The sequence below is a fragment of the Salvelinus sp. IW2-2015 genome, linkage group LG27 (genome assembly GCF_002910315.2).
Source record: "Salvelinus sp. IW2-2015 linkage group LG27, ASM291031v2, whole genome shotgun sequence".
Taxonomy (NCBI): domain Eukaryota; kingdom Metazoa; phylum Chordata; class Actinopteri; order Salmoniformes; family Salmonidae; genus Salvelinus; species Salvelinus sp. IW2-2015.
The window spans coordinates 26,066,987-26,094,031 of record NC_036867.1 but is presented as its reverse complement, the minus strand read 5'-3'; the positions used below and the strand labels follow the sequence as shown (position 1 = coordinate 26,094,031).

The window sequence follows — 27,045 nt, the reverse complement described above, 5'->3', positions numbered from 1 at the left end:
GACAGTGTTTCCTATCCTCAGTGCAGTGGGCAGCTGGGAGGAGGTGTTCTTATTCTCCATGGACTTTACAGGGTCCCAGAACTTTTTTGAGTTTGTGTTGCAGGGAGCAAATTTCTGCATGAAAAGCCTTGGCTTTTCTAACTGCCTGTGTATATTGGTTTCTAGCTTCCCTGAAAAGTTGCATATCACGGGGGCTGTTCGATGCTAATGCAGAACGCCATAGGATGTTTTTGTGTTGGTTAAGGGCAGTCAGGTCTGGAGAGAACCAAGGGCTATATCTGTTCCTGGTTCTACATTTCTTGAATGGGGCATGCTTATTTAAGATGGCGAGGAAGGCATTTTTTTTTTWAATAACCAGATAATTTGTGTGAGATTGAGGGCATCAAGCTTAGATTGTAGGATGGCTGGGGTGTTAAGCATGTTCCAGTTTAGGTCGCCTAGCAGCACGAGCTCTGAAGATAGATGGGGGGCAATCAGTTCACATATGTTGTCCAGAGCACAGCTYGGGGCAGAGGGTGGTCTATAGGAGGCGGCAACGGTGAGATACTTGTTTTTAGAGAGGTGGATTTTTAAAAGTAGAAGTTCAAATTGTTTGGGTATAGACCTGGATAGTAGGACAGAACTCTGCAGGCTATCTTTGCAATAGATTGCAACACCGGCCATTGTATCTTGTCTGAAAATGTTGTAGTTAGGGATGGAGATTTCAGAATTTTTGGTGGTCTTCCTAAGCCAGGATTCAGACACGGCTAGAACATCCGACTGACTGGTTGACATGGAAACGGCATACACAGCATCTCTAGGGCTCGTTCTGTCCATGTCTACCCCACTGTCCTGCTGCAAGCATAGAATTCAATAATTCAACAACCACTCTATGGCTGCCAGTTTCTGGTCTAAGGTCCAAAGGGTTGGAGAGCTGCTGGCAGTAGTAGCTGAGTGTGCTTCCCAAATGGCACCCTATTCCCTGCACTACTACCTTTGACCAGAGCTCTTTGGGTGCTCTATATAGGGAATGGGGAGCTATTTGGGATGTAGCCTGGGTCACTGGGTCCACATCCAGCAGTTCTAGGCTTTCTGAGGGCTGACCACAGAGGAAGGCTACCAAGGATCAGCAGCCTCAGATCACTGGAGGAAATATATGGTGGACGGACCGACAGACTGAGACGCTTCAACTTCCTCTCAGCCCAGACCAACGATCCTAGTGCTCCCTCTTCAACCTCTTCCCTTCCTCCGAGACAGAGGATGATAAAACCATCATGTCTTCTCACAGAAGATAATAGACTGTGAGATATTGTGGGTGGATTTTTACTGCCTTATATATATATATATATATATATATATATATATATATATATAGAGAGAGAGAGAGAGAGAGAGAGAGAGAGAGAGAGAGAGAGAGAGAGAGAGAGAGAGAGAGAGAGAGAGAGAGATACACAGAAAGATATAAAGCTGTCTCTTATACACATCTAGATGTGTATAAGAGACAGAGATAATAGACTGTGAGATATTGTGGGTGGATTTTTACTGCCTTATATATATATATATATATATAAATATGAGAGAGAGAGAGAGAGAGAGAGAGAGAGAGAGAGAGAGAGAGAGAGACGCCCTGTCTCTTATACACATCTAGATGTGTATAAGAGACAGGAGAGAGAGAGAGAGAGAGAGAGAGAAATACACACCTTATGGAACATCAGGGACTGTGAAAAGACACACAAAGGCACACACGTGATAACATATGCACTATACATACGCATAGATTTAGTGTTGTAGAGTAGTGGCCTGAGGGCACACACTTAATGTTTTGTGAAATCTGTAATGTAATGTTTTTAATTGTATAWAAAAGCCTTAATTTTGCTGGATCCCAGGAAAGCAGCTAATGGGGATCCATAATAAATACAATGGAGGGCAGTGTTGGACATTCAGAGGCAGGGTAGCCTAATGGTTAAGAGCGTTGCGCCAGTAACCGAAAGGTTGCTGGTTTGAATCCCCGAGCCGACTAGATGAACAATCTGTTGATGTGCCCTTAAGCAAGGAACTTWACCCTAGTTGCTCTGGATAAGTGTCTGCTAAATGACTAAAATGTAAATGTTTGTAGACTGGCTTGGAAATGCAGTCTGTGTCATGGTGACCATTTAACTTTAGTTGCATGACTAATCAACTATGAGGTGTTAAAACCACTAGCAAGGGGGACATTCTAAAAGTGTACTCTTCTGTCTGTGTAAGTGTGTGTCTGTCTGTCTGTGTGTTTGTCTAAGTGTGTGTCTGTCTGTCTGTGTGTTTGTCTAAGTGTGTGTCGTCAGTGTGTTTTTGTGCATCAGTGTGTTTGTTTCTGTTTGTGTTCCTGCCTATGAATGTGTCTGTATATGTATTTATTTGTGCGTTTGGCAGAGTCCCTGAGTGTGACCATATCTCAGCGGAGATCTGAAGCCCAGTGTTCCTTTAGAAAAAGGAGCTAGCTAAATCAAATCAAATCAAATGTTATTGGTCACATGCACATAGCAGATGTTATTGTAAGTGTTGCAAAATGCTTGCGCTTCTAGTTCCGACAGTGCAGCAATATCAACAAGTAATCTAACAATTCCACAACAACTACCTAATACACACACATATAAGTAAAGGGTTGGAATAAGAATATGTACATATAAATACAATGGCAAGAAAAAGTATGTGAACCCTTTTGAAAAACCTGGATTTCTGCATAAATTCGCCATACAATTTGATCTGATCTTTATCGAGGTCACAACAATAGACAAATAGTCTGCTTAAACTAATAACACACAAACAATTATATGGTTTCATGTCTTTATTGAACACTCAGTGTAAACATTCACAGTGCAGTGAAAAGTATGCGAACACTTGGATTTAATAACTGGTTGACCCTCCTTTGGCAGCAATAACCTCAACCAAAAGTTTTCTGTAGTTGCGGATCAGATCTGTACAACGGTCAGGAGGAATTTTGGACCATTCCTCTTCACAAAACTGTTTCAGTTCAGCAATAATCTTGGGATGTCTGATCTGAACTGCCCTCTTGAGGTCAAGCCACAGCATCTCAATCGGGTTGAGGTCAGGACTCTGACTGGGCCTCTCCAGAAGGTGTATTTTCTTCTGTTGAAGCCATTCTGTTCTTGATTTACTTCTGTGTTTTGGATCGTTGTCCTGTTGCATCACCCAACTTCTGTTGAGCTTCAATTTGGTCGGACAGCCTAACATTCTCCTGCAAAATGTCTTGATAAACTTGAGAATACATTTTTCCGTCGATGATAGCAAGCTGTCCAAGCCCTGAGACAGCAAAGCAGCCCCAAACCATGATGCTCCCTCCACAATACTTTACAGTTGAGATGATGTTGGTGTGCTGTGCCTTTTGTTCTCCACACAATGTTGTGTTCCTTCCTAACAACTCAACTGTAGTTTCCACAGAATATTTTGCCAGTAGCGCTTTGGAACATCCAGGTGCACTTTTGCAAACTTCAGACGTGTAGCAATGTTTTTTTMGGACAGCAGTGGCTTCTTCCATGGTGTCCTCCCATGAACTCCATTCTTGTTTAGTATTTTATGCATAGTGGACTCGTCAACGGAGATGTTAGCATGTTCCAGAGATTTCTGTTAGTCTTTAGCTGACACTCTAGGATTCTTCTTAACCTCATTGAGCATTCTGCGCTGTGCTCTTGCAGTCGTCTTTGCAGGACGGCCCCTCCTAGGGAGAGTAGCAACGGTGCTGAACTTTCTCCATTTATAGACAATTTTTCTTACTGTGGACTGATGAACATCAATGCTTTTAGAAATACTTTTGTAACCCTTTCCAGCTTTATGCAAATCAACAATTCTTAATCTAAGGTCTTGTGAGATCTCTTTTGTTCAAGGCATAGTTCACATCAAATCAAAGTGTATTTGTCACGTGCGCTGAATACAACAGACCTTACAGTGAAATGCTTACTTATAGGCTCTAACCAATAGTGCAAAAAATGTATTAGGTGAACAATAGGTAGGTAAAGAAATAAAACAACAGTAAAAAGGCTATATACAGTTACGAGGCTATAAAAGTAGCGACGCTACATACAGACACCGTTTAGTCAGGCTGATTGAGGTAGTATGTACATGAATGTATAGTTAAAGTGACTATGCATATATGATAAACAGAGAGTAGCAGCAGCTATTTGATTACATGTTAAGGAGTCTTATGGCTTGGGGGTAAAAACTGTTGAGAAGCCTTTTTCTCCTAGACTTGGCACTCCGGTACCACTTGCCATGCGGTAGTAGAGAGAACAGTCTTTGACTGGGGTGGCTGGGGTCTCTGACAATTTTTAGGGCCTTCCTCTGACACCGCCTGGTGTAGAGGTCCTGGATAGCAGGCAGCTTAGCCCCAGTGATGTACTGGGCCGTACGCACTGTAGTGCCTTGCGGTCAGAGGCCGAGCAGTTGCCGTACCAGGCAGTGATGCAACCCGTCAGGATGCTCTCAYTGTTGCAGCTGTAGAACCTTTTGAGGATCTCAGGACCCATGCCAAAAAAAAAAGTGTTTCCTCAGGGGGAATAGGCTTTGTCGTGCCCTCTTCACAACTGTCTTGGTGTGTTTGGACCATTCTAGTTTGTTGTTGATGTGGACACCAAGGAACATGAAGCTCACAACCTGCTCCACTACAGCCCCATCGATGAGAATGTGCGCGTGCTCGGTCCTTCTTTTCCTGTAGTCCACAATAATCTCCTTTGTCTTGGTTACGTTGAGGGAGAGGTTGTTATTCTGGCACCACCCGGCCAGGTCTCTGACTTCCTCCCTATAGGSTGTCTCGTCGTTGTCGGTGATCAGGCCTACCACTGTTGTGTCGTCTGCAAACTTAATGATGGTGTTGGAGTCGTGCCTGGCCATGCAGTCATGGGTGAACAGGGAGTACAGGAGGGGACTGAGCTTGCACCCCTGGGGAGCTCCAGTGTTGAGGATCAGCGTGACAGATGTGTTGCTACCTACTCTCACCACCTGGGGGCGGCCCGTCAGGAAGTCCAGGATCCAGTTGCAGAGGGAGGTGGTTAGTCCCAGGATCCTTAGCTTAGTGATGAGCTTTGAGGGTACTATGGTGTTGAACGCTGAGCTATAGTCAATGAATAGCATTCTCACGTAAGTGTTCCTTTTGTCCAGGTGGGAAAGGGCAGTGTGGAGTGCAATCATCTGTGGATCTGTTTGGGCGGTATGCAAATTGGAGTGGGTCTAGGGTTTCTGGGATAATGGTGTTGTGAGCCATTACCAACCTTTCAAAGCACTTCATGGCTACAGACATGAGTCCTACGGGTCTGTGTTCATTTAGGCAGGTTGCCTTAGTGTTCTTGGGCACAGGGACTATGGTGGTCTGCTTGAAACATGTTGGTATTACATACTTAATCAGGGACATGTTGAAAATGTCAGTGAAGACACCTGCCAGTTGATCAGCACATGCCCGGAGCTTTGTGTATGTTGACCTGTTTAAAGGTCTTACTCACGTCGGCTACGGAGAGCGTGATCACACACTTGCCTGGAACAGCTGATGCTATCATGTATGCCTCAGTGTTGCTTGCCTCGAAGCGAGCATAGAAGCGATTTAGCTCGTCTGGTAGGCTCGTGTCACTGGGCAGCTCTCGGCTGTGCTTCCCTTTGTAGTCTGTAATAGTTTGCAAGCCCTGCCACATAAGACGAGCGTCGGAGCCGGTGTAGTATGATTCAATCTTAGCCCTGTATTGACGCTTTGCCTGTTTGATGGTTCGTCACAGGGCATAGCAGGATTTATTTTAAGCTTCCGGGTTAGAGTCCCGCACCTTGAAAGCGGCAGCTCTACCCTTTAGCTCAGTGCGAATGTTGCCTGTAATCCATGGCTTCTGGTTGGGGTATGTACGTACAGTCACTGTTGGGACGACGTCCTCGATGCACTTACTGATAAAGCCAGTGACTGATGTGGTGTACTCCTCAATGTCATCGGAAGAATCCTGGAACATGTTCCAGTCTGTGATAGCAAAACAGTCCTTAAGTTCCCCTGCATTAAAGTTTCCGGCCACTAGGTGCGCTGCCTCTGTGTGAGTGGTTTCCTGTTTGCTTATTTCCTTATTCAGCTGACTGAATGCGGTCTTAGTGCCAGCATCTGTCTGTGGTGGTAAATAAACAGCCACGAAAAGTACAGCTGAAATCTCTCTAGGCAAGTAGTGTGGCCTGCAATTTATCTATCTATTCTCTACTTCAGGCGAGCAAAATCTAGAGACTTCCTTAGATTTCGTGCACCAGCTGTTGTTTACAAATATGCACAGACTGCCCTCCCCCACCCTCATCTTACCGGAGTGTGCTGTTCTATCTTGCCGATGCAGCGTGTATCCCGCTAGCTGAATATCCATGTCGTCATTCAGCCACCATTCCGTGAAACATAGGATATTACAGTTTTTGATGTCCCGTTGGTAGGATATTTGTGATCGTACCTCGTCTAGTTTATTGTCCAATGATTACACGTTGGCGAGTAGTATTGACGGTAACGGCTTCCTCTTGCAAATAACGTGGATGTCGGCCCTGCCGGGTGTTTGGATGATGTCTTGTGCGTCTTGTTTGTTGAAGAAAAAATCTTTGTCTAATCCGAGGTGAGTGATTTCTGTCCTGATATCCAGAAGCTCTTTTTTGCCGTAAGATACTGTTGCAGAAACATTATGTACAAAATAAGTTACAAATAACGCGGGAAAAAAACACATAATAGCACAATTGGTTGGGTGCCCGTAAAACTGCTGCCATTTCTTCCGGCGCCATTTCTTCCGGCAATGCTTCTTGTGAATAGCAAACTCAAATTTTGTGAGTGTTTTTTATAGTGCAAGGCAGCTCTAACCAACATCTCCAGTCTCATCTCATTGATTGGACTCCAGGTTAGCTGACTCCTGACTCCAATTAGCTTTTGGAGAAGTCCTTAGCCTTGGGGTTCACATACTTTTTCCAATCTACACTGTGAATGTTTAAATTATGTATTCAATACAGACAAGAACAATATAATAATTTGTGTGTTATTAGTTTAAGCACACTATGTTTGTCTGTTGTTGTGACTTAGATGAAGATCAGATCAAATTTGAGGACCAATTTATGCAGAAATCCAGGTCATTCAAAAGGGTTCACATACTTTTACTTGCCACTGTATATGGATGAGTAATAACCGAGRGGCATAGGCAAGGTGCAATAGATGGTATAAAATACAGTATATACATATGGGATGAGTAATGCAAGATATGTAAACATCATTATTAAAGTGGCAATAATAAAGTGACTAGCGATCCATTTGTTAGAGTGGCCAATGATTTCAAGTCTGTATGTAGGCARCGGCTTCTCTGTGTTAGTGGTGGCCGTTTAACAGTCTGATGGCTTTGAGATAGAAGCTATTTTTCAGTTTCTTGGTCCCAGCTTTGATGCACTTGTACTGACCTCACCTTCTTGATGGTAGCGGTGTGAGCAGGCAGTGGTTGTTGTCCTTGATGATATTTTTGGCCTTCCTGTGATATTGGATGCTGTAGGTGTTCTGGAGGGCAGGTAGTTTGCCCCCGGTGATGCGCTGTGCAGACCGCACCACCATCTGGAGAGCCTTGCGGTTGAGGGTGGTGCAGTTGTACACTGTCTGTGTGGGTGGACCATTTCAGTTTGTCTGTGATGTGTACGCCGAGGAACTTAAAACTTTCCACCTTCTCCACTGCTGTCCCTTCGACGTGTATATGGGGGTGCTCCCTCTGCTGTTTCCTGAAGTCCACAATCATCTCCTTTGTTTTGTTGATATTGAGTGAGAGGTTGTTTTCCTGACACCACACTCCAAGTGCCCTCACCCCCTCCCTGTAGGCTGTCTCATCATTGTTGGTAATCAAGCCCACTACTGAGTTGGAGGTGTGCATGGCCACGCAGTCGTGGGTGAACAGGAAGTAGAGGAGGGGGCTGAGCACGCACCCTTGTGGGGCCCCAGTGTTGAGGGTCAGTAAAATGGAGATGTTGTTTCCTACCTTCACCACCTGGGGGCGGCCCGTCAGAAAGTCCAGGAGTCAATTGCACAGGGCGGGGTTGAGACCCAGGGCCTCCAGCTGTTTGAAGATTTTGGAGGGTACTATGGTGTTGAATGCTGGGCTGTAGTCAATGAACAGCATTCTTACATAGGTATTCCTCTTGTCCAGATGGGTTAGGGCAGTGTGCAGTGTGATGGCAATTGCATCGTCTGTGGAACTGTTTGGTCGGTATGCAAATTGAAGTGGGTCTAGGGTGGCCGGTAAGGTGGAGGTGATATGATCCTTGGCTAGTCTCTCAAAGCACTTCATGATGACAGAAGTGAGTGGTACGGGGCCTTCTTGGGTACAGGAACAATGGTGGCCATCTTGAAGCATGTGGGGAGAGCAGACTGGGATAGGGAGTGATTGAATATGTCTGTAAACACACCAGCCAGCTGGTCTGTGCATGCTCTGAGGACGCAACTTGGGATGCCGTCTGGGCCAGCAGCCTTGCGAGGGTTAACATGTTTAAATGTTTTACTCACGTCGGCCACGAAGAAGGAGGAGGAGGGGGAGCGCAGTCCTTGTTAGCAGGCCGCGACGGTGGCACTGTATTATCCTCAAAGCGGGCAAAGAAGGTGTTTAGTTTGTCTAGAAGCGTTACATCGGCGTCCGTGATGTGGCTGGTTTTCTTTTTGTAGTCCGTAATTTCCTGTAGACCCTGCCACATACGTCTCGTGTCTGAGCAGTTGAATTGTGACTCCACTTTGTCCCTGTACCAGAATTTTGCTTGTTTGATTGCCTTGCGGAGGGAATAACTACACTGTTTATATTCTGCCATATTGTCACGGCCGTCGTCGGAAGGAGACCAAGGTGCAGCTGCCTAAGTATGATTCCCAATCAGAGACAACGACAATGATTGTCCCTGATTTAGAACCCTACCCGGCCAAAACATAGAAATACAAAACATAGAAATAAAGAAACTAGAATGCCCACCCTAGTCACCCGTGACACATATTCCCAGACCTCTTTCCATGGTTAAATGCGTTCGCACTTTCAGTTTTGCACGAATACCGCCATCCATCCATAGTTTCTGCTTACGGTAGGTTTTAATAGTCACAGTGGGTACAACATCTCCAATGCACTTCTTTTGTAAACTCTTTTATGAAACCGAGTCAGCGTATAGATCAATGTTGTTCTCTGAGGCTGACCGGAACATATCCCAGTCGCGTGATCAAAACAATCTTAAAGCGTGGATTCTGATTGGTCAGACCATCATTGAATGGTTCTAGTCACTGGTACATCCTGTTTGAGTTTCTGCCTATAAGACGGTAGTAGCAAGATGGCGTCGTGGTCGGATTTACCGAAGGGAGGGCAGGGGAGGGCTTTGTATGCGTCGCYGAAGTTAGAGTAGCAGTGATCGAGTGTATTACCCCCGCGCGTAGTGCAATCAATATGCTGATAGAATTTAGGTAGCCTCGTTCTTAAATTTGCTTTGTTAAAATCCCCAGCCACAATAAATGCAGCCTCAGGATATATGGTTTCCAGTTTACATAGAGTCCAGTGAAGTTCCTTGGGGGCTGCTTGAGGGGGAATGTACACAGCTGTGATGATAACTGACGAGAATTCTCTTGGGAGGTAATATGGCCGGCATTTGGTTTCCAGGAATTCTAGGTCGGGTGAGCAGATGGACTTGAGTTCCTGTATGTTGTTATGATTACACCATGAGGCATTAATTATGAAGCACAKCGCCCCGCCCTTCTTCTTCCCGGAGAGAGGTTTATTCCTGTCGGCCTGATGCACAAAGAATCCCATTGGCTGTACTGATTCCGACAGCATGTCCCCAGAGAGCCATGTTTCTGTGAAACAGAGTATGCTGCAATCCCGAATGTCTCTCTGGAAGGCAACCCTTGCCCTAATTTCGTCTGCCTTGTTACCTAGAGACTGGACATTAGCGAGTAATATACTCGGAAGCGATGGGGGGGTGTGCGCCTCCGAAGTCTTACCAGAAGGCCGCTATAGCCTCTCTAACCCTGCCATGTTCCTTTGTCTGAGGCTGGAATGGATTAGCCCATATAAACATATCACCAGGCAGTCTAATACCATCAGGAAGGGATGACTGGGCAAGAAATAGGTCCTAAAAGGCTAACCAGGTAATAAGTTGTCTAGGGAGCTACGATTAATTAGCATAGCCTGGTCACAGATCTAGTTCTGCTGTCTTGACAATCTACATAGTAGTTGCAAAACAGCACAAACATATCAGGGACCAGGCTAGTGGTGGGGTCTGGAGTTATATACACTACATGTCAAAAAGTATCGTCGAACATCTCATTCCAAAATCATGGTCATTAATATGGAGTTGGTCCCCCCTTTGCTTCCATGACAGCCTCCAGTCTTCTTGAAAGGATTTCCACTAGATGTTGGAACATTGCTGCGGAGACTTGCTTCCATTCAACCACAAGAGCATTAGTGAGGTCGGGCACTGATGTTGGGCGCTAAGGCCTGGCTTGCAATTCATCACAAAGTTGTTCGATGGGGTTGAGGTCAGGGCTCTGTGCAGGCCAGTCAAGTTCTTCCACACCGATCTCGACAAACCATTTCTGTATGGACCTCGCTTTGTGCACGGGGACATTGTCATGCTGAAACAGGAAAGAGCCTTCCCCAAAAAGCACAGAATCCTCTAGAATGTCATTGTATGCTGTAATGTTAAGATTTCCCTTCACTAAAACTAAGGGGCCTAGCCCGAACCATGAAAAACAGCCCAGACCAATTTTCCACCTCCACAAAACTTTACAGTTGGCACTATGCATTCAGGCAGGTAGCAGTCAACATCGCGCATGGTGATCTTAGGCTTTTGTCCGCACACATCGCTACTCGGCGATGGAAACTATTTCATGAAGCTCTCGACGAACAGTTCTTGTGCTGACGTTGCTTCCAGAGGAAATTTGGAACTCGGTAGTGAGCATTGCAACCGAGGACAGACGATTTTTACGCGCTGCGTGCTTCAGCCCTCGCCGGTCCCATTCCGGGAGCTTGTGTGGCCTACCACTTCAGGGCTGAGCCGTTGTTGCTCCTAGATGTTTCCACTTCACAATAACAGCACTTACAGTTGACCAGGGCAGCTCTAGCAGGGCAGAAATTTGACGAACTGACTTGTTAGAAAGTAGCATCCTATGACGTTGCCACGTTGAAAGTCACTGAGCTCTTCAGTCAATCAATCAATCAATCAATCAAATGTATTTATAAAGCCCTTCTTACATCAGCTGATGTCACAAAGTACTGTACAGAAACCCAACCTAAAACCCCAAACAGCAAGCAATGCAGGTGTAGAAGCACGGTGGCTAGGAAAAACTCCCTAGAAAGGCCAGAACCTAGGAAAAACTATGAGGGGTGGCCAGTCTTCTGGCTGTGCCGGGTGGAGATTATAACAGAACATGGCCAAGATGTTCAAATGTTCATAGATGATCAGCAGGTTCCAATAATATTAATCACAGTGGTTGTCGAGGGTGCAAAAGGTCAGCACCTCAGAAGTAATTGTCAGTTGGCTTTTCATAGCCTATCATTCAGAGTATCTCTACCGCTCCTGCTGTCTCTAGAGAGTTGAAAACAGCAGGTCTGGGACAGGTAGCACGTCCGGTGAATAGGTCAGGGTTCCATAGCCGCAGGCAGAACAGTTGAAACTGGAGCAGCAGCACGGCCAGGTGGACTGGGGACAGCAAGTAGTCATCAGGCCAGGTAGTCCTGAGGCATGGTCCTAGGGCTCAGGTCCTCTGAGAGAGAGAGAGAGAGAGAGAGAGAGAGAGAGAGAGAGAAAAAGAGAGAAAGAGAGAGAGAATTAGAGAGTGCATACATAAATTAACACAGGACACCGGATAAGACAGGAGAAATACTCCAGATATAACAGACTGACTCTAGCCGCCCGACACATAAACTACTGCAGCATAAATACTGGAGGCTGAGACAGAAGGGGTCGGGAAAGTAAAGCCATTCAACTGCCAGTGTTTGTCTAGTGAGATTGCATTTTATACACCTGTCACCTCGACTTCACCTCGATTTTTTTACACCTGTCAGCAACGGGAAACAGCCAAATCCACTAATTTGAAGGGGTGTCCACATACTTTTGTATATACAGTATAGTGTAGCTACAGTAGTATGTTAATGTGCCCAAGCCATTTCCATTTCCAGTTTGCGTTGTCCACATACTGTCATTGGCCTGCCGCTGTAAGTCCAAAGTCGCATGTATCAATTATGATTCTGTTACTTGTCTCTTTGTCAATCACAGATATGTTTCGTCTTTTTCTGCTTTTAGGCTTTTTTATTTTATTTTGTATCCAATGGAGGAAATTATGAAAATTCCTTGAGGTTTTGTGTGTAAGGTTTTGTAAAGAGGTCTAGGTGTCCTTCAGGGTCAAACAGCTCTCTGTTTGTGTAATGCAGACGCTGGGAGTCAGGAAGCAAGTACAGGGGGTGACTTTTTAATAATAAATAGGACAATACAAAACAAGAGTAGCGTCTGGACATGAGAAACTAATACTGCCTGGGGAAAGAACCCAAAGGGAGTGACAGACATAGGGGAGGTAATCATAGAAGTGATGGAGTCCAGGTGAGACTCAGGTGCGCGTAACGATAGTGGCAGGTGTGTGTAATAATAAGTAAACAGGCGACATTGAGCGCCAGAGAGGGGGAGCGGAATAAGAGGTGACAGATTGGGTCATTCTGTCWGTTTATTTGTGTTTTATGGCTGTTATGTTTGTGTTTATGTGAATGTCTCTGTCGTCCCTGAGATACTCACTAACTCATGCCCGTAACTCTTTCTTCATAGGCCATCGACAACAGCTTGACCCTGAGATAAGCAGAAAGTACATTTATTTTTCTCTCAAAACAGACAGTAAAATATCTATTCTATTCCATGATATTCTTGTCCAACAGGAGGAGGACTTCCTGGAAATGGTGAGCACCGGCCAGCAGATGGAGAGCCAATACGGCCACTTGTTTGAGAAGGTGATCGTCAACGACGACCTGACAGCAGCATTCAGTGAACTGAAGGTGGCTCTGAAGAAGGTGGAGACAGACACTCACTGGATACCCATCAGATGGACTCACTCCTGAGAACCACAGAGAGAAATACTTTTTGAGAAAGAAGATTAAAAAGGGAAGGACTTTTTAACAAAGTTGTTTGTATATATATATATATATATATATATATATATATATATATATATATATATATATATATATTACCCTTATTTCTGCCATGTGTGTGTTGGGCGTTGTTGGATAGCAGTGAACTGACTTCATATATTGCACTACCCACAGGGCTCTGGTCAAGGTACTATGTAGGAAATATGGTGCCATTTGGGACGAAGCCTGTATCTCTCTCTGGGTCTTCCACTGGGCACTGTCCAGCTCAGTCAACAGTCAACACACTGGACATCTGAGGGTGGGGCTGGTCTGATCTGGTTTTAGACCGCTGCTCTGTCTTCAGATCGGTTTCACTGTGACTGCCAATCAGTGCTGTGCCAGTACGTACTGTAACTACGGGCTCCTTCCTTATTGTGTTTTTAACATTAGTTTATAGAAAACAAGGGATTTGTATTTTTCTGTTTCTGGATTGACAGTGGGCGGTGTTTACATGTACATTTCTGTATATTACTCAAAGCCTCAAGAAGAGAATAATGGGGAAAGAGATACAAATAAAAAATTTGCCTTCAAGTCTTAAACTCTGCTTTGGTCCAAAAGTACACAATTTTCTCTATGTAGTGCACTACTTTTGACTAAGGCCCATAGCAATCTGGTCAAAAATAGTCCACTATATAGGGGTAGAGTGCCATTTCGGATGCAGCTTCAAACTCCGATAAACTATGCCGCTGCCATTTTTAACGCTTCCATAGATTGTTATGCCAAGATGGCAAAGCAAAATGTCGGCAGGTACAGTACACTCAACGAAGGGCAACAACAGGTGTAATTTTATTTAAGAGAAATTAATATATTTAAATCTGCTGTTTTCTGCTGTTTTACATACCTTTTATATATGACATATCTATAACATATTTTATAAAGAAGCACCATGATACTGTCACTGTACAACCTGAGGTGATTTCTGATGTTACTTTGATGTTGGAAGCCTTCTTTCAAGGCATCAGACAGTGTCTTGTCGTCGTACCTCAAGTTCCCGTGCCCTACTTACACAGTGTGCATTCTAAATGGCACCCTTATTCCCTATATAGGGATTTAGGACAACGCCTAGGTGTTTTATACTTTTTATTTAGGAGCTATTTAAAAAGAGATATTTAAACCCTACTTTGAATACTTTACTCATGACGGTGACCAGGCAGCAAAACAATTTGCCAATTAAACTACCAGACATTGGCTCGTCATTTGTAAGTAAAATGTTTTCAATCTAGTATAATTAGGGTGGAGTGGAGTTAGCCTTAATTTATTCTCATAAAACAGGCCTAAAACAAGGAACCTTACAGAGGGCTCCATAGCGCTAATAGATTTAAAACAGACCGAAACAAAAAAGTAGCTGCTTCTAACTTAACAAGGTTCAGGTTATATAGAGAAAGGTTAGAGTTGCTAGTCCTCTCTTTCTAATTCCCTCCTGTCTGTCTATCCCTCTACCCTTTTCCTGCTATTCAGTTTCTGTATCCCACGGTTAGGTGGCTAGACTATAAAGTGTATGTTGGATTGTTTGATGAGATAATTTCTGGTGCTATGATGTTGAGGTTTAAACATTCTGGTAACTTTCCCCAAATGTTATGGACAGTTACCAGAATTTTGCAACCCTAATCATGTCTGATGTTCAAAGACCCTACACAGATGGAATATTAATTTGGCTTCCTCTCGACATTTCATACAGTTCCTCCTGTATAAGTTAGCAATTATTTATATTTTTTAAATTCCCTGGTTTTCCAGGATTCCTGGTTGGAATATTCCTGGAATCAGGAGGGAATTACCAGGAAATCCTCGAATCCTTACCGGAATTCTCCAACCCTACTCCTGTAGTCTGGGTTTAGGCCCTGCTGGGTGCAGTGACTTCACGAGCAGTGACCTCATGTTCTCTCTCTTCCCAAGTTTTCACACTTACACCACCAACCATGGGTGTTAGTTAGTTAGCTCTGTGTCCTGTGTCATGAAGAGGCACCACAGCTATCTCTCTCTCTGTCTGGTGTCTGTTTTCTCTTTTAAATCTGTTCTCTCTATCTCTCTTTTCTTTTATCCCTTTATTTTTATTGATCAAAAAATGCCTTAGTATCACAGGTGCGCCTGTTTAGTTTTTTTCTGATTATCAAGCCTATTTAAAGGGATATTTTTGTTTCAGGTTAAGCCACTAGAATACCATGTTTATCTACACTACCGGTTTAACCCTTAAGTTTTCCCATCATTTTATTACATGTTCATGTTATGTTAGGTTCATAATTACCCTCTCGCCATCCATATCATTGATCGGATTCAGAAGTTCAGTCTGTGAGGATATTTTTCTTCAGACTGAATATTAAATACTTTCTTTGGCAAGTTGTAAGAGTTTTCTTTTTATTTGTACATTTTATATAAAAAATATTCAACCAAATGTGTACTTTTTAAGATGTTAATAAGTATGGCAAGTGAACGATGATTGTAGCCGTGAGAGAATTTCTCCTCTCATAACAGTGATATGGGACGCTTGGGGTTGTGAGAATCGTGTGTGTCTAGAATGTGTTTCTGAGCCCTTGAGTGCCATTTAGCTCAACTTTCACTCGCGCCGATGAAGAAGAAAAACACCTTCACAGAGACACTTTGAGTGCACACTTGTGTAAATAGAACTCAGATGCTATGTCCGAAATGGCACCTGATTCCCTTTATAGTGCACTATAAAGGGAATAAGGTGCCATTTCAGATGGAACCTCACATTCATATCTTTCATCTGTAGATGACTGGCTTCACCAGAGAGCAGTGATCATTGCTAATGTATTTATCATCTAAGAAATTACTGTCGTAGACAGCTCTGCTGTGTTGACATCCTAGCCTCAGAGAGACCATTGATATCAATCAATCAATCATCACCTGAATGAGAGCTCTGAGTTGAGTAGGGTCATGGGGTGAGGACTGAAACCTGTGTCCGTATATCTGTCTGTTTGTTGAAACTTGAGGCCTGCGGTGTTGCCTAATTAAATAATGTTATGTTGTCTAACGGYCCAAATGACTAACTCAATGGCTTTAGTATAGCAGAGGGGGATCTGGAGAAGTCCTGAGGCTACATCCAAAATGGTACCCTATTCCCTACTGTACATAGTGCACTACTTTTGGCCAGAGCCTTGGTCAAAACTAGTGCACTATATAGGGTATAAGGTGCCATTTGGGACAAGGGCTCAGATTGTCTGAGTGGCACTCCGATGGACTTTCTCTCGGAGCCGATGCTTGATGACGATCCAAAACAAACCCTTCTGCCCAAAACAGGTCGCCTCAGTAACCTTCACATTCCCTCTGTTCCACAGAGCTCACATTGATGGCTGCCGTGTGGAGCGGGGCAGGAGTTCACAGGCCCAGGCAGGGAGGGATAAAGAGGTGAGGAAAGGGGGATGAGGTAGGGAGGACAGGAGTTTACAGGCTGAGATAGGAAAAGAGGGTTGAGGAGAGGGAGATGGAGGGAAGATTAAGGAGCAGGAAAGAGGTGGCTGGGAACAGGCCGGGAGGGAGTGGTGGGGGGAGGAGAGTGGGGGAAGGTCATGGAGAGGTAATGGCACTCTGTGAGGAGGCCAAGGGGAAGGGTTTCACTCTCCTCTTCCCCTTAATTGGGATTAAGGAGTGATGTGGGACTCACTCGCTTACTCACCATGCTCCACAGTCCGTGTGTGTCCTAAATGGTACCCTATTCCCTTTATAGTGCACTACTTTTGACTATGGTCCAAAGGGTAGTATAGTAGTGCACTATAAAGGGAATAGGGTGCAATTTTGAACGCACAACTGTAAGTGGGGACATGAGAAGGAGCTGGAGCTCGCCCGACATGCCAGGCTTTTAGAGGTAAGAGAGAGAGAGAGGGAGGAAGACAGAGATTTCCACTTGGGTTTTACCTTCCAAAAGCCATCAAGCTCAATGATCCATATTTAACACAAGAAAAATACTGCCTCACATCGTCCCCCGGGCGTGGGAAACCAGAGCCGTGGGAACGTGGGCCGAGTGACAGGTAAGAAAAGGTTGAGCGCTGAATTTCCCTCCACGTCATAACAGCCATGTTAACGGTGCCCGCTGTCTGGGTGRATCCCAAATGGCACCCTATATTTTCCCTTTATAGTGCACTACTTTTGACCAGAGCCCTATGGGTACCCTATTCCCTTTATATTGCACTACTTTTGACCAGGGCCCTATGGGTACCCTATTCTCTTTACAGTGCACTACTTTTGACCAGGGCCCTATGGGTACCCTATTCCCTTTATAGTGCACTACTTTTGACCAGGGCCCTATGGGTACCCTATTCCCTTTATAGTGCACTGCTTTTGACCAGAGCCCTATGGGTACTACTATTCCCTTTATAGTGCACTACTTTTGACCAGGGCTCATTTGGGATGCAAACTGTGTTTGGGGGTTGATGGCTGGGAGTCCTGGGTAAAGGTGTCCCTCTCTTCCCAGCTTCCAATGAGCCAAAGTGACTGGAGTCACTTCCATCTCCACTCTCCTGTCCTCTCTGGTTTAGTTCTTCTCTGAATAGCTCACAAAGGATTTGTCCCAATATTGGGCCTGATTCTGACCCGAGTTAAGCGTGCGCGTAAATGGAATGTATTTCCCTTCTTATGCGCTTTTCTCTATGTGTATTATGACGAACTTAAACATGAGAATAGCGTGCTTTTCACCCACTATTCATTTTGGGTGGAGATCGAATAAATGAAGGTGTGGCAGAGGTGTGTACAGATATGCTGTATTCTGACTTTGACTTAATTCCCCAATAATTCCACCACCTTTACGAATGAAGAATCCATGAAGAAGTTCTAGCGAACGTACTGGTTCCAAGTAGAAAAAGCATCTACTTTTTTCAGAGAGAAATAACACCATTGTCCATGCACTTTAATTGACATCTTTATAAGAGATATTGATTGGAGATAGGTAAATGAGTAATCCATTTGGATAAGGGAATTGTAAATACACTACATTACCAAAAGTATGTGGACACCTGCTCGTCGAACATCTCATTCCAAAATCATGGGCATTAATGTGGAGTTGGTCCTCCCTTTGCTTCTATAACAGCCTCCAGTCTTCTGGGCAGGCTTTCCACTAGATGTTGGAACATTGCTGCAGGGACTTGCTTCCATTCAGCCACAAGAGCATTAGTGAGGTCAGGCACTGATGTTGGGCACTAAGGCCTGGCTCACAGTCAGCGTTCCAATTCATCCCAAAGGTGTTCGATGGGGTTGAGGTCAGAGCTCTGTGCAGTTTAGTTAAGTTCTTTCACACTGATCTTGATAAACCATTTCTGTATGGACCCCGCTGAAACAGGAAAGGGCCCTCCCCAAACTCTTGCCACAAATTTGGAAGCACAGAATCGTTTAGAATGTCATTGTATTCTGTTACGTTAGTTACCTTCAATGGAACTAAGGAGCCTTAACAATGAAAACAGCGCCAGACTATTATTCCTCCTCCACCAAACTTTACAGTTGGCACTATGCATTGAGTTTGAGTTTATTTTATTTTTACAGGYACAGTGCACATTAATCAACGTTTCAGTGAAAGTGCCGGTTTTAGCCAGCCGGCTAATTTTCAACCGCAGTCCCTATTAAAAACAATTACAATATAGACAATCATTGAGCAGTGAGCACACTCAGAGCAACATAGGGCAAGCAAAATTAATAAAAGCAACAAAGTGTTTCCACACCTCACAAGCTACAGACAACAGACAACATGGAAAGCGGCAATACACAGCTAGGGATTATGTTCACAAATCTGATTGACCTTTAGCCATGTCTTCATGCATTTTGTGAAAGTGTGATATGTGGTGCAGTTATGTGTGTCTGATGGCAGTGTATTCCAGACATGGGAAGCTCTCACAGAGAAAGCGGATTTACTAAAGGTGCTTTTCCTTAAGGGAACTATACAGTCACCTCTCATGGCAGACCTTGTGGATCTGCTGCCATATGTTTGGGTTTTCTGTTTAACAAAAATATTGAGTGGAGGGGGAGCCAGGCCATTTAGGATCTTGAATACAAGACATGCGTCGGTGTATTGCACAAGATTTTCCCAACTCAGGAGCTCATGCTTTCTGAGGATGTAACAGTGATGATGGCTATTGGGCTTCCTATCAAGCACTTTGAGAGCCTGTTTGCAGACAGACTGAATAGGTTTTAATGTTGTACAGCAAGCTAGGGCCCAACTAGTCAAGCAGTATGTTAAGTGGGGGAGTATCATAGATTTGAAGTACAGTTTTGCTACCTCTGTAGTCAAACAATTTCGTATAAATCGGAAATTAGCTGAATTACCTTTTTCACATGCTTTTTAAAAGAGAGGTTGGAATCAACTATGATGCCAAGGTACTTAAAATCAGATACCACCTGGAGCTTCTCCCCTGACACATAGACATCTGGCTCAGTAGCATCTGTTGCCCTCTTTGTGAAGAACATGCAAACTGTTTTTTTCACATTGAGATGCAAACACACTGAGCCACTTTGTAACCTGGACCATTACAGTAGTGAGTTCTTGTGCAGCTTGTTGTTTGCTCTTTGCATGCACATATATCACTGTATCATCTGCATACATTTGAACTTCAGACCCAGTACAGACAGAAGGCAGATCATTAATGTACAAGCTGAACAGGAGGGGCCCCCGTATTGACCCTTGGGGCACGCTCACATCATAGCTAAGAGTGGGCGACAGCTCATTGCTCACTCTGACACACTGAGTTCTGCCTTCAAGGTATGATTTCATCCATCTCAAGGCATCGGGGGAAAAGTTGAACTTGGACAATTTTGTGATGAGAATCTCATGGCTAACAGTATCAAAAGCCTTCCTTAGGTCCAGAAACACAGCCCCAACATTGGGGCAGGTAGTGTTCGCCAAACCCAGATTAGTCCGCCAGACTGCCATATGGTGAAGCGTGATTCATCACTCCAGAGAACGCATTTCCACTGCTGCAGAGTCCAATGGCGGTGTGCTTTAGACCACTCCAGCCGACGCTTGGCATTGCGCATGGTGATCTTAGGCTTGTGTGCGACTTGTGTGCGGCCATGGAAACCCATTTCATGAAGCTCCCGACAACAGTGCTTGTGCTGAACAAAGACATGTAGGCGTGCAGACCAAGCCGTAACAGTTTGAACCTGACGCATGGCGCAATACTTGGTTGTGTCATCACAAAGTTCCGTGGTTAGTGCAGGCAATAGACAAGGGTATAGCCTACTATTGTCATAATTACTGTATAAATCTATGTACACTATACTTCCAACATTACCATGGGTTAAAGAACTGAATGTGGCAATTTTCTGAATGAATTAAACTACCGTTTTCTTTCATTCTTTCGTGTGTAAAGTCTATTCATAAATACTTTGTTAACCCTAAATAATCTGCAAGATTTTTGCTGAAACGGAGACGAATATGCATGTATTTAAATGGCTTTCTTAAATGTATCCCTAATATTCTGAACCCGTTCTCTCGATGTATTCTATTGRCTGTCCACAAAATTCAAACTAGAAGGTACACCATGTTTAAAGGGATGGCTTAAGATAAATGTACTGAAAACCCTATTGAATGAAAAATCCACAAGAAAATCTCTTGGCCACCAAGTGGGAGAGTTTTCAGCAGTTGAATTACATTTATTCAGTGTGTGCAAGGGACGCCTGCAAAGCTTGTTTACGCACCTTCATAACAGTCTGAATACCAGCTACTGAGAAGTGTGTAGGAAAGGCGTGCTTAAGAAAGGAATCATTTCATAAGTCGGAATCAGGCCCATATTGCACAACTTTTGACCAGGCTCATAAGGCTCTGGTCAAAAGTAACACTATGTTGGGAATAAAGTGCCAATCCAGACACATTCATGAGCCTCAGCTCACTTTCAATCTACAGTACAGTATTTTTGTTACCTCCACTACCTCACCCATTGTGTTTCATCCATGTGTTTATTTGACCATGTCCAAGTTTGAGTGTTTTTGACCTCTTGCCCGTTCGAGTATGTTTTGATAACACCCAAAACATTTTACATGAGGGTGATGGGTTCCATGTGAGATTCCAAGAGTTCTCTTCATCAAAATAACGTTGTATCTGACATTCATGACATTCATGACACCACATGGGTGGTTGTGACTGACACCATTTTCTCTCCCATCACACTGACATGTAGACATAGTCGGTCCTCTTCTCACGCCTTGTAGGGTCCTTATGGGGAAGGAGGAATGCCACTCTCTCAGTCAGACGTTAGTCTGTCGGTGCTAGGCCCAGAATGTTGCATCAGCTTGAAGCCATCGTGTTTCACACACTCAGAAACCCATGAAGACAGAAACACATGTTCCCACTATTAGGTTTCTCCCACAGTGCCACAGACAATCAGGGAACTGATCTCCCTCTTTCTCTCACTCTCTCTTGTCCTCAATCYCATGAATCAGGGATGATTTGACAGATGGCGATATCACAGTGATCAATGAATTGTGAATTGTGTGTTTTAAAGGTCAATAAATGTCATGTGTGCCTGTATTAGTCCCTGACCTGATTAAAGAAAAACAAACCTTCCTCTTCCTTCTCTCTCTACCTGGTCCTTGGAGAGCAGCTATAGTTGTGTGATTATGAACCATGTACAGCCCAAGCCCATGCAGCAATGGTTTCTCCAGTTATGACATTAATGTGACTTTGAGAGCTCACAGAATGAAAGAGCTGCTGTACTTTTTTCCTTATTTCCTCATCCCTCTCTCTCTAATGGTTTAGCCGAGCAGAGCAGAGAGCAGCTTAAGGAATACACTGGATTTATAGCATTAAATGTTCACCTTTTATCTCTGATTCACAAGATTAATGTTGAGCTCCGCAGGGCCTTCAGTACGTTTTCATGATTCGCTCTCCTTGTGCCTTTTGATGTATTTATTTTCATGTAAATAAATTCCCATATTACCTGGGCCCTTTGTTTGGAGGGAGAGGGCCAGAGCCAGGCTATAACGGGGCAGAGAGAGAGAGATCGAGGGAGAGGAGGAGCCAAACAGATGAACAGGAGATTGTTGTGGAAAAGCCAGACAGCCATAATAGCGAGGCACAGTGACATGTCACAGAGGTTTCTACAGCGGTCCCTCTGATTCTTTTCGGAAACCATTAAAGCAAACCGAATCACCCTCCCCTGTCTTGATATACACTCCAATTGGTTTGATTTACTGCTCTAAATTACAACGTCAGGGCCAATATCCTGAACCCTGCTCAACGTGATAAGTCTTTACGTTCGCTTCATGACAAATTGTACATCATGCGCATCAGAGGGGGGAGACGAGGAAGGGGGAGGAGGGGAGGTAGCGAGGGTGCCCTGGACTCCTGCTGAGATCAGATATCTTTCAGAAAGGTTCTCTTCTTAAAATAACCATTCTCTCTCTCTCTCCCTCTTTCTCCCTGTCTCTCCCTCTCTTTCTGTCTGTCCTTCTGTTCTCCTCCCTCCTTCTGTTTATCTCTCTCTCTCTCTCTCTTACGCTCTCTCAATAGTAGCCCGTTCAATCCTGCTCTGTCCCTGCTTTCATGTTGTGATCCGGCCCGTCACCATCCCTTGGCCGTCGCAGGCTTTGCTTCTCTGTAATCCTCATCCCTGCTAAATGCTCATGACTGGAGGGAGAGTTCCAACCAGGCCGTGTCCTTAATGGAGCCCTATTCCCTAAAACATTGCAATAGTATTTACCAGGGCCCATAGGGTTCTGGTCAAAAGTAGAGCACTATATAGCGAATAGGGTGCCATTTGGGACACATCCCTAGTCTGCTCCAGTGCTGGCTAGGGCTTCCGCCTACCCTGTCTGTCTTCTGCTAATTAACAACACATTACCTCATGTCTGTAGGCAAAGGTTTTCAGGCCCTGTTACCTTGAGCTGTATTACTCAATTACACACAGAGCCTGGGGAACGTAAGGGAGAGGAGAGGAGTGAACAAGGGATGCCCTTCATAACTCCGAATGGCAATATCCGAAATGGCACCCGATTCCCTACATAGTGCTCTACTTTTGACCGCAGCCCTATGGGCCCTGGTCAGAAGTAGTGCACAGCTACCATTTGGGAAGCAAGCCCATGTCTCGGAGTGAGTGTACAAACCCCTGATGAGAATTATAACAACATACTGAGCTGAGGCTCGCTCTAATATCCATAGCATGGACCAGTCACCAGGTCATTAATGCTGGGTGGCATATGTATACATTAGGGCTGCATCTCAAATGGCACCCTATTCTATAAATAGTGCACAATTTTTTACCAGAGTCCTATGGGCCCTAGTCAAAACTAGTGCACTATTAGCGAATAGGGTTCCATTTCGGACACGGCCTCTGTATACATTGCCTATAAAGGCTGTGCAGGTTAAGGTTGGAGAGAGGCCCCCTGTGTGATGTGAAAATGACAGCAAGGGGGGAAAGTTCAGGGGGAGGGGTCCATCGTTAGTTGTAGTGGAAATTCCTCTGACGTGTGGAGGTAAAACAAGGTAGAGGGGCCGAGGCTGTGTGATCGCATTGACTATGTTACGGCGCCGCAAAGCAGTCCACCTGTATTTTCCTAAACTTTCGCTGTGCTGTTCCCCAGAGACTTGTCGACCTCTTTGTACCCAGTTCTTAATTATTCAGCCTGAAACTGTCATGTTTAAAGTTAGAGGTATGGAGGTCGAGACTGTTTTAGTGAAATTAGCACAGTCGCTGTGGTGTTGTGAAGGGGAAATAGACTACAGTTGAAGTCAGAAGTTTACGTACACCTTAGCCAAATACATTTAAACTCAGTTTTTCARAATTCCTGACATTTAATCCTAGTAAAATTCCCTGTCTTAGGTCAGTTAGGATCCCTGTTTATTTTAAGAATGTGAAATGTCAGAATAATAGTAGAGAGAATGATTTATTTCAGCTTTTATTTCTTTCATCACATCRCCAGTGGGTCAGAAGTTTACATACACTCAATTAGTATTAGGTAGCATTGCCTTTAAATTGTTTAACTTGGGTCAAATGTTTCGGGTAGACTTTCACAAGCTTCCCACAGTAAGTTGGGTGAATTTTGGCCCATTCCTCCTGACAGAGCTGGTGTAACTGAGTCAGGTTTGTAGGCCTCCTTGCACATGCTTTTTCAGTTGAGGTCAGGGCTTTGTGATGGCCACTCCCATACCTTGACTTTGCTGTCCTTAGGCCATTTTGCCACAACTTTGGAAGTATGCTTGGGGTCATTGTCCATTTGGAAGACCCATTTGCAACCAAGCTTTAACTTCCTGACTGATGTCTTGAGATGTTGCTTCAATATATCCACATAATATTCTTCCCTCATGATGCTATCTATTTTGTGAAGTGCACCAGTCCCTCCTGCAGCAAAGCACCCCCACAACATGATGCTGCCTACCCCGTGCTTCACAGTTGGGGTGGTGTTCTTCAGCTTGCAAGCCTCCCCCTTTTTCCTCCAAACATAACAACTGGCTTTTTAATGGCGGTTTTGGAGCAGTGGCTTCTTCCTTGCTCAGCGGCCTTTCAGGTAATGTCGATATGGGAATAAAAAAGATTATTTTGTACCTGTTTCCTCCAACATCTTCACAAGGCACTTTGCTGTTCTTCTGGGATCGATTTGCACTTTTCGCACCAAAGTACGTTAATCTCTAGGAGACAGAATGCGTCTCTTTCTTGAGCGTTATGATGGCTGCGTGGTCCCGTGGTGTTTATACTTGTGTACTATTTTTTGTACAGATGAAAATGGTACCTTCTGGCGTTTGGAAATTGCTCCCAAGAATGAACCAGACTTGTGGAGGTCTACAGTTATGTTTCTGAGGTCTTGGTTGATTTATTTTGATTTTCCCAAGATGTCAAGCAAAGAGGCCCTGAGTTTGAAGGTAGGCCTTGAAATACATCCACAGGTACACCTCCAATTGATTCAAATGATGTCAGTTAGCCTATCAGAAGCTGTTAAAGCCATGACATAATTTCCTGGAGTTTTCCAAGCTGTTTAAATGCACAGTCAACTTAGTGTATGTTAACTTCTGACCCACTGGAATTGTYATACAGTGAATTATAAGTGAAATAATCTGTCTGTAAACAATGTTTGGAAAAATTACTTGTGTCATGCACAAAATAGATGTCCTAACCGACTTGCCAAAACTATAGTTTGTTAACAAGAAATTTGTGGAGTGGTTGAAAAACGAGTTTTAATGACTCCAACCTAAGTGTATGTAAACTTCCGACTTCCGACTGTATGTGTGTAGGTACATTTTTATCTCAGTTTACATTGGCGCGTTATGTTCAGTCGTTCCAAAAACATCCGGTGATTTTGCAGAGAGCCACATCAATTTCCAGAAATACTCATAATAAACATTGATCAAAGATCAAGTGTTATACATGGAATTTTAGATCCACTTCTCCTTAATGCAACCGCTGTGTCAGATTTTAAAAAAAGCTTTACGGAAAAAGCAAACCATGCAATAATCTGAGGTCGGCGCTCAGAGTCCAATCAAGACAAAAATATATCCGCCATATTGTGCAGTCAACAGAAGTCAGAAATAACATTATAAATATTCACTTACCTTTGATGATCTTCATCAGAATGCACTCCCAGGAATCCCAGTTCCACAATAAATGTTTGATTTGTTCGGTAATGTCCATCATTTATGTCCAAATAGCTACTTTTGTTAGCGCGTTTGGTAAACAAATCCAAAGTCACGAAGCGCGTTCACTAAAAGCAGACGAAATGTCAAAAAGTTCCGTTACAGTCAGTAGAAACATGCCTAATGATGTATTGAATCAATCTTTAGGATGTTTTTAACATACATCTTTAATAATGTTCCAACCGGAGAATTCCTTTGTCTTTAGAAGTGCGATGGAACAGAGCTCGCTCTCACATGAACGTGCATGGTCAGCGCATGTTCAGGTCATGGTAGACCTTACTCAATCCCCTATCATTCGGCCCCACTTCACATTAGAAGCATCAGACAAGGTTCTAAAGACTGTTGACATCTAGTGGAAGCCTTAGGAAGTGCAAAATGACCCATATCCCACTGTGTATTCAATAGGGGCTGAGTTGAAAATCGACCAACCTCAGATTTCCCACTTCCTGGTTGGATTTCTTCTCAGGTTTTTGCCTGCCATATGAGTTATGTTATACTCACAGACATCATTCAAACAGTTTTAGAAACTTCAGAGTGTTTTCTATCCAAATATACTAATAATATGCATATATTAGCAACTGGGACTGAGGAGCATGCAGGTTACTCTGGGCACCTCTGGGCACCTTTTCATCCAAGCTACTCAATACTGCCCCGCAGCCATAAAAAGTTAACGACCGTTCCACTGGTGCATGTTAATTAATTKTTTATGGTTCATTGAACAAGCATAGGAAACAGTGTTTAAACCCTTTACAATGAAGATCTGTGAGGTTATTTGGATTTTTACGAATTATCTTTGGAAGACAGGGTCCTGAAAAGGGACGTTTCTTTATTTGATGAGTTTATATACAGTACCAGTCAAAGTTTGGACAGACCTACTAATTCAAGGGTTTTTCTTTATTTTTACTATTTTCTATAGTGAAGATATAGTGAAGACATCAAAACTATTAAATAACACATATGTAATCATGTAGTAACCCAAAAAGTGTAAAAAAAAAAGTATAATAATTTGATTTTAGATTCTTCAAAGTAGCCACCCTTTGCCTTGATGACAGCTTTGCGGACACTTGGCATTCTTCCCGACGGGCCGTCCCCAGGGGATAAGGGTAGGTAACAACACATCTGCCACGCTGATCCTCAACACGGGGGGCCCCTCAGAGGTGCGTGCTCAGTCTCCTCCTGTACTCCRTGTTCACCCATGACTGCATTGCCAGGCATGACTCCAACACCATCATTAAGTTTGCCAACAACGCAACAGTGGTAGGCCTGATCACCGACAACGATGAGACACTCTATGGAGAGGAGGTCAGAGACCTGGCCATGTGGTGCAAGGATAACAACCTCTCCCTCAACATGATC

The 27,045-nt window shown here is 44.0% G+C and overlaps 1 protein-coding gene across 1 annotated transcript in view; it reads left to right on the top strand.

The window, feature by feature from the left end:
• Positions 1 to 15,464, top strand: part of LOC111953746 (MAGUK p55 subfamily member 7-like) — a 255,668-nt gene extending 240,204 nt beyond the window's left edge. Inside the window, 1 exon segment of the mRNA XM_070435462.1 lies at positions 12,879 to 15,464. Within this exon segment, the coding sequence (XP_070291563.1) occupies positions 12,879 to 13,058 (180 nt within the window). The 3' untranslated portion in view covers positions 13,059 to 15,464.
• The last annotated feature ends 11,581 nt before the right edge of the window (positions 15,465 to 27,045 follow it).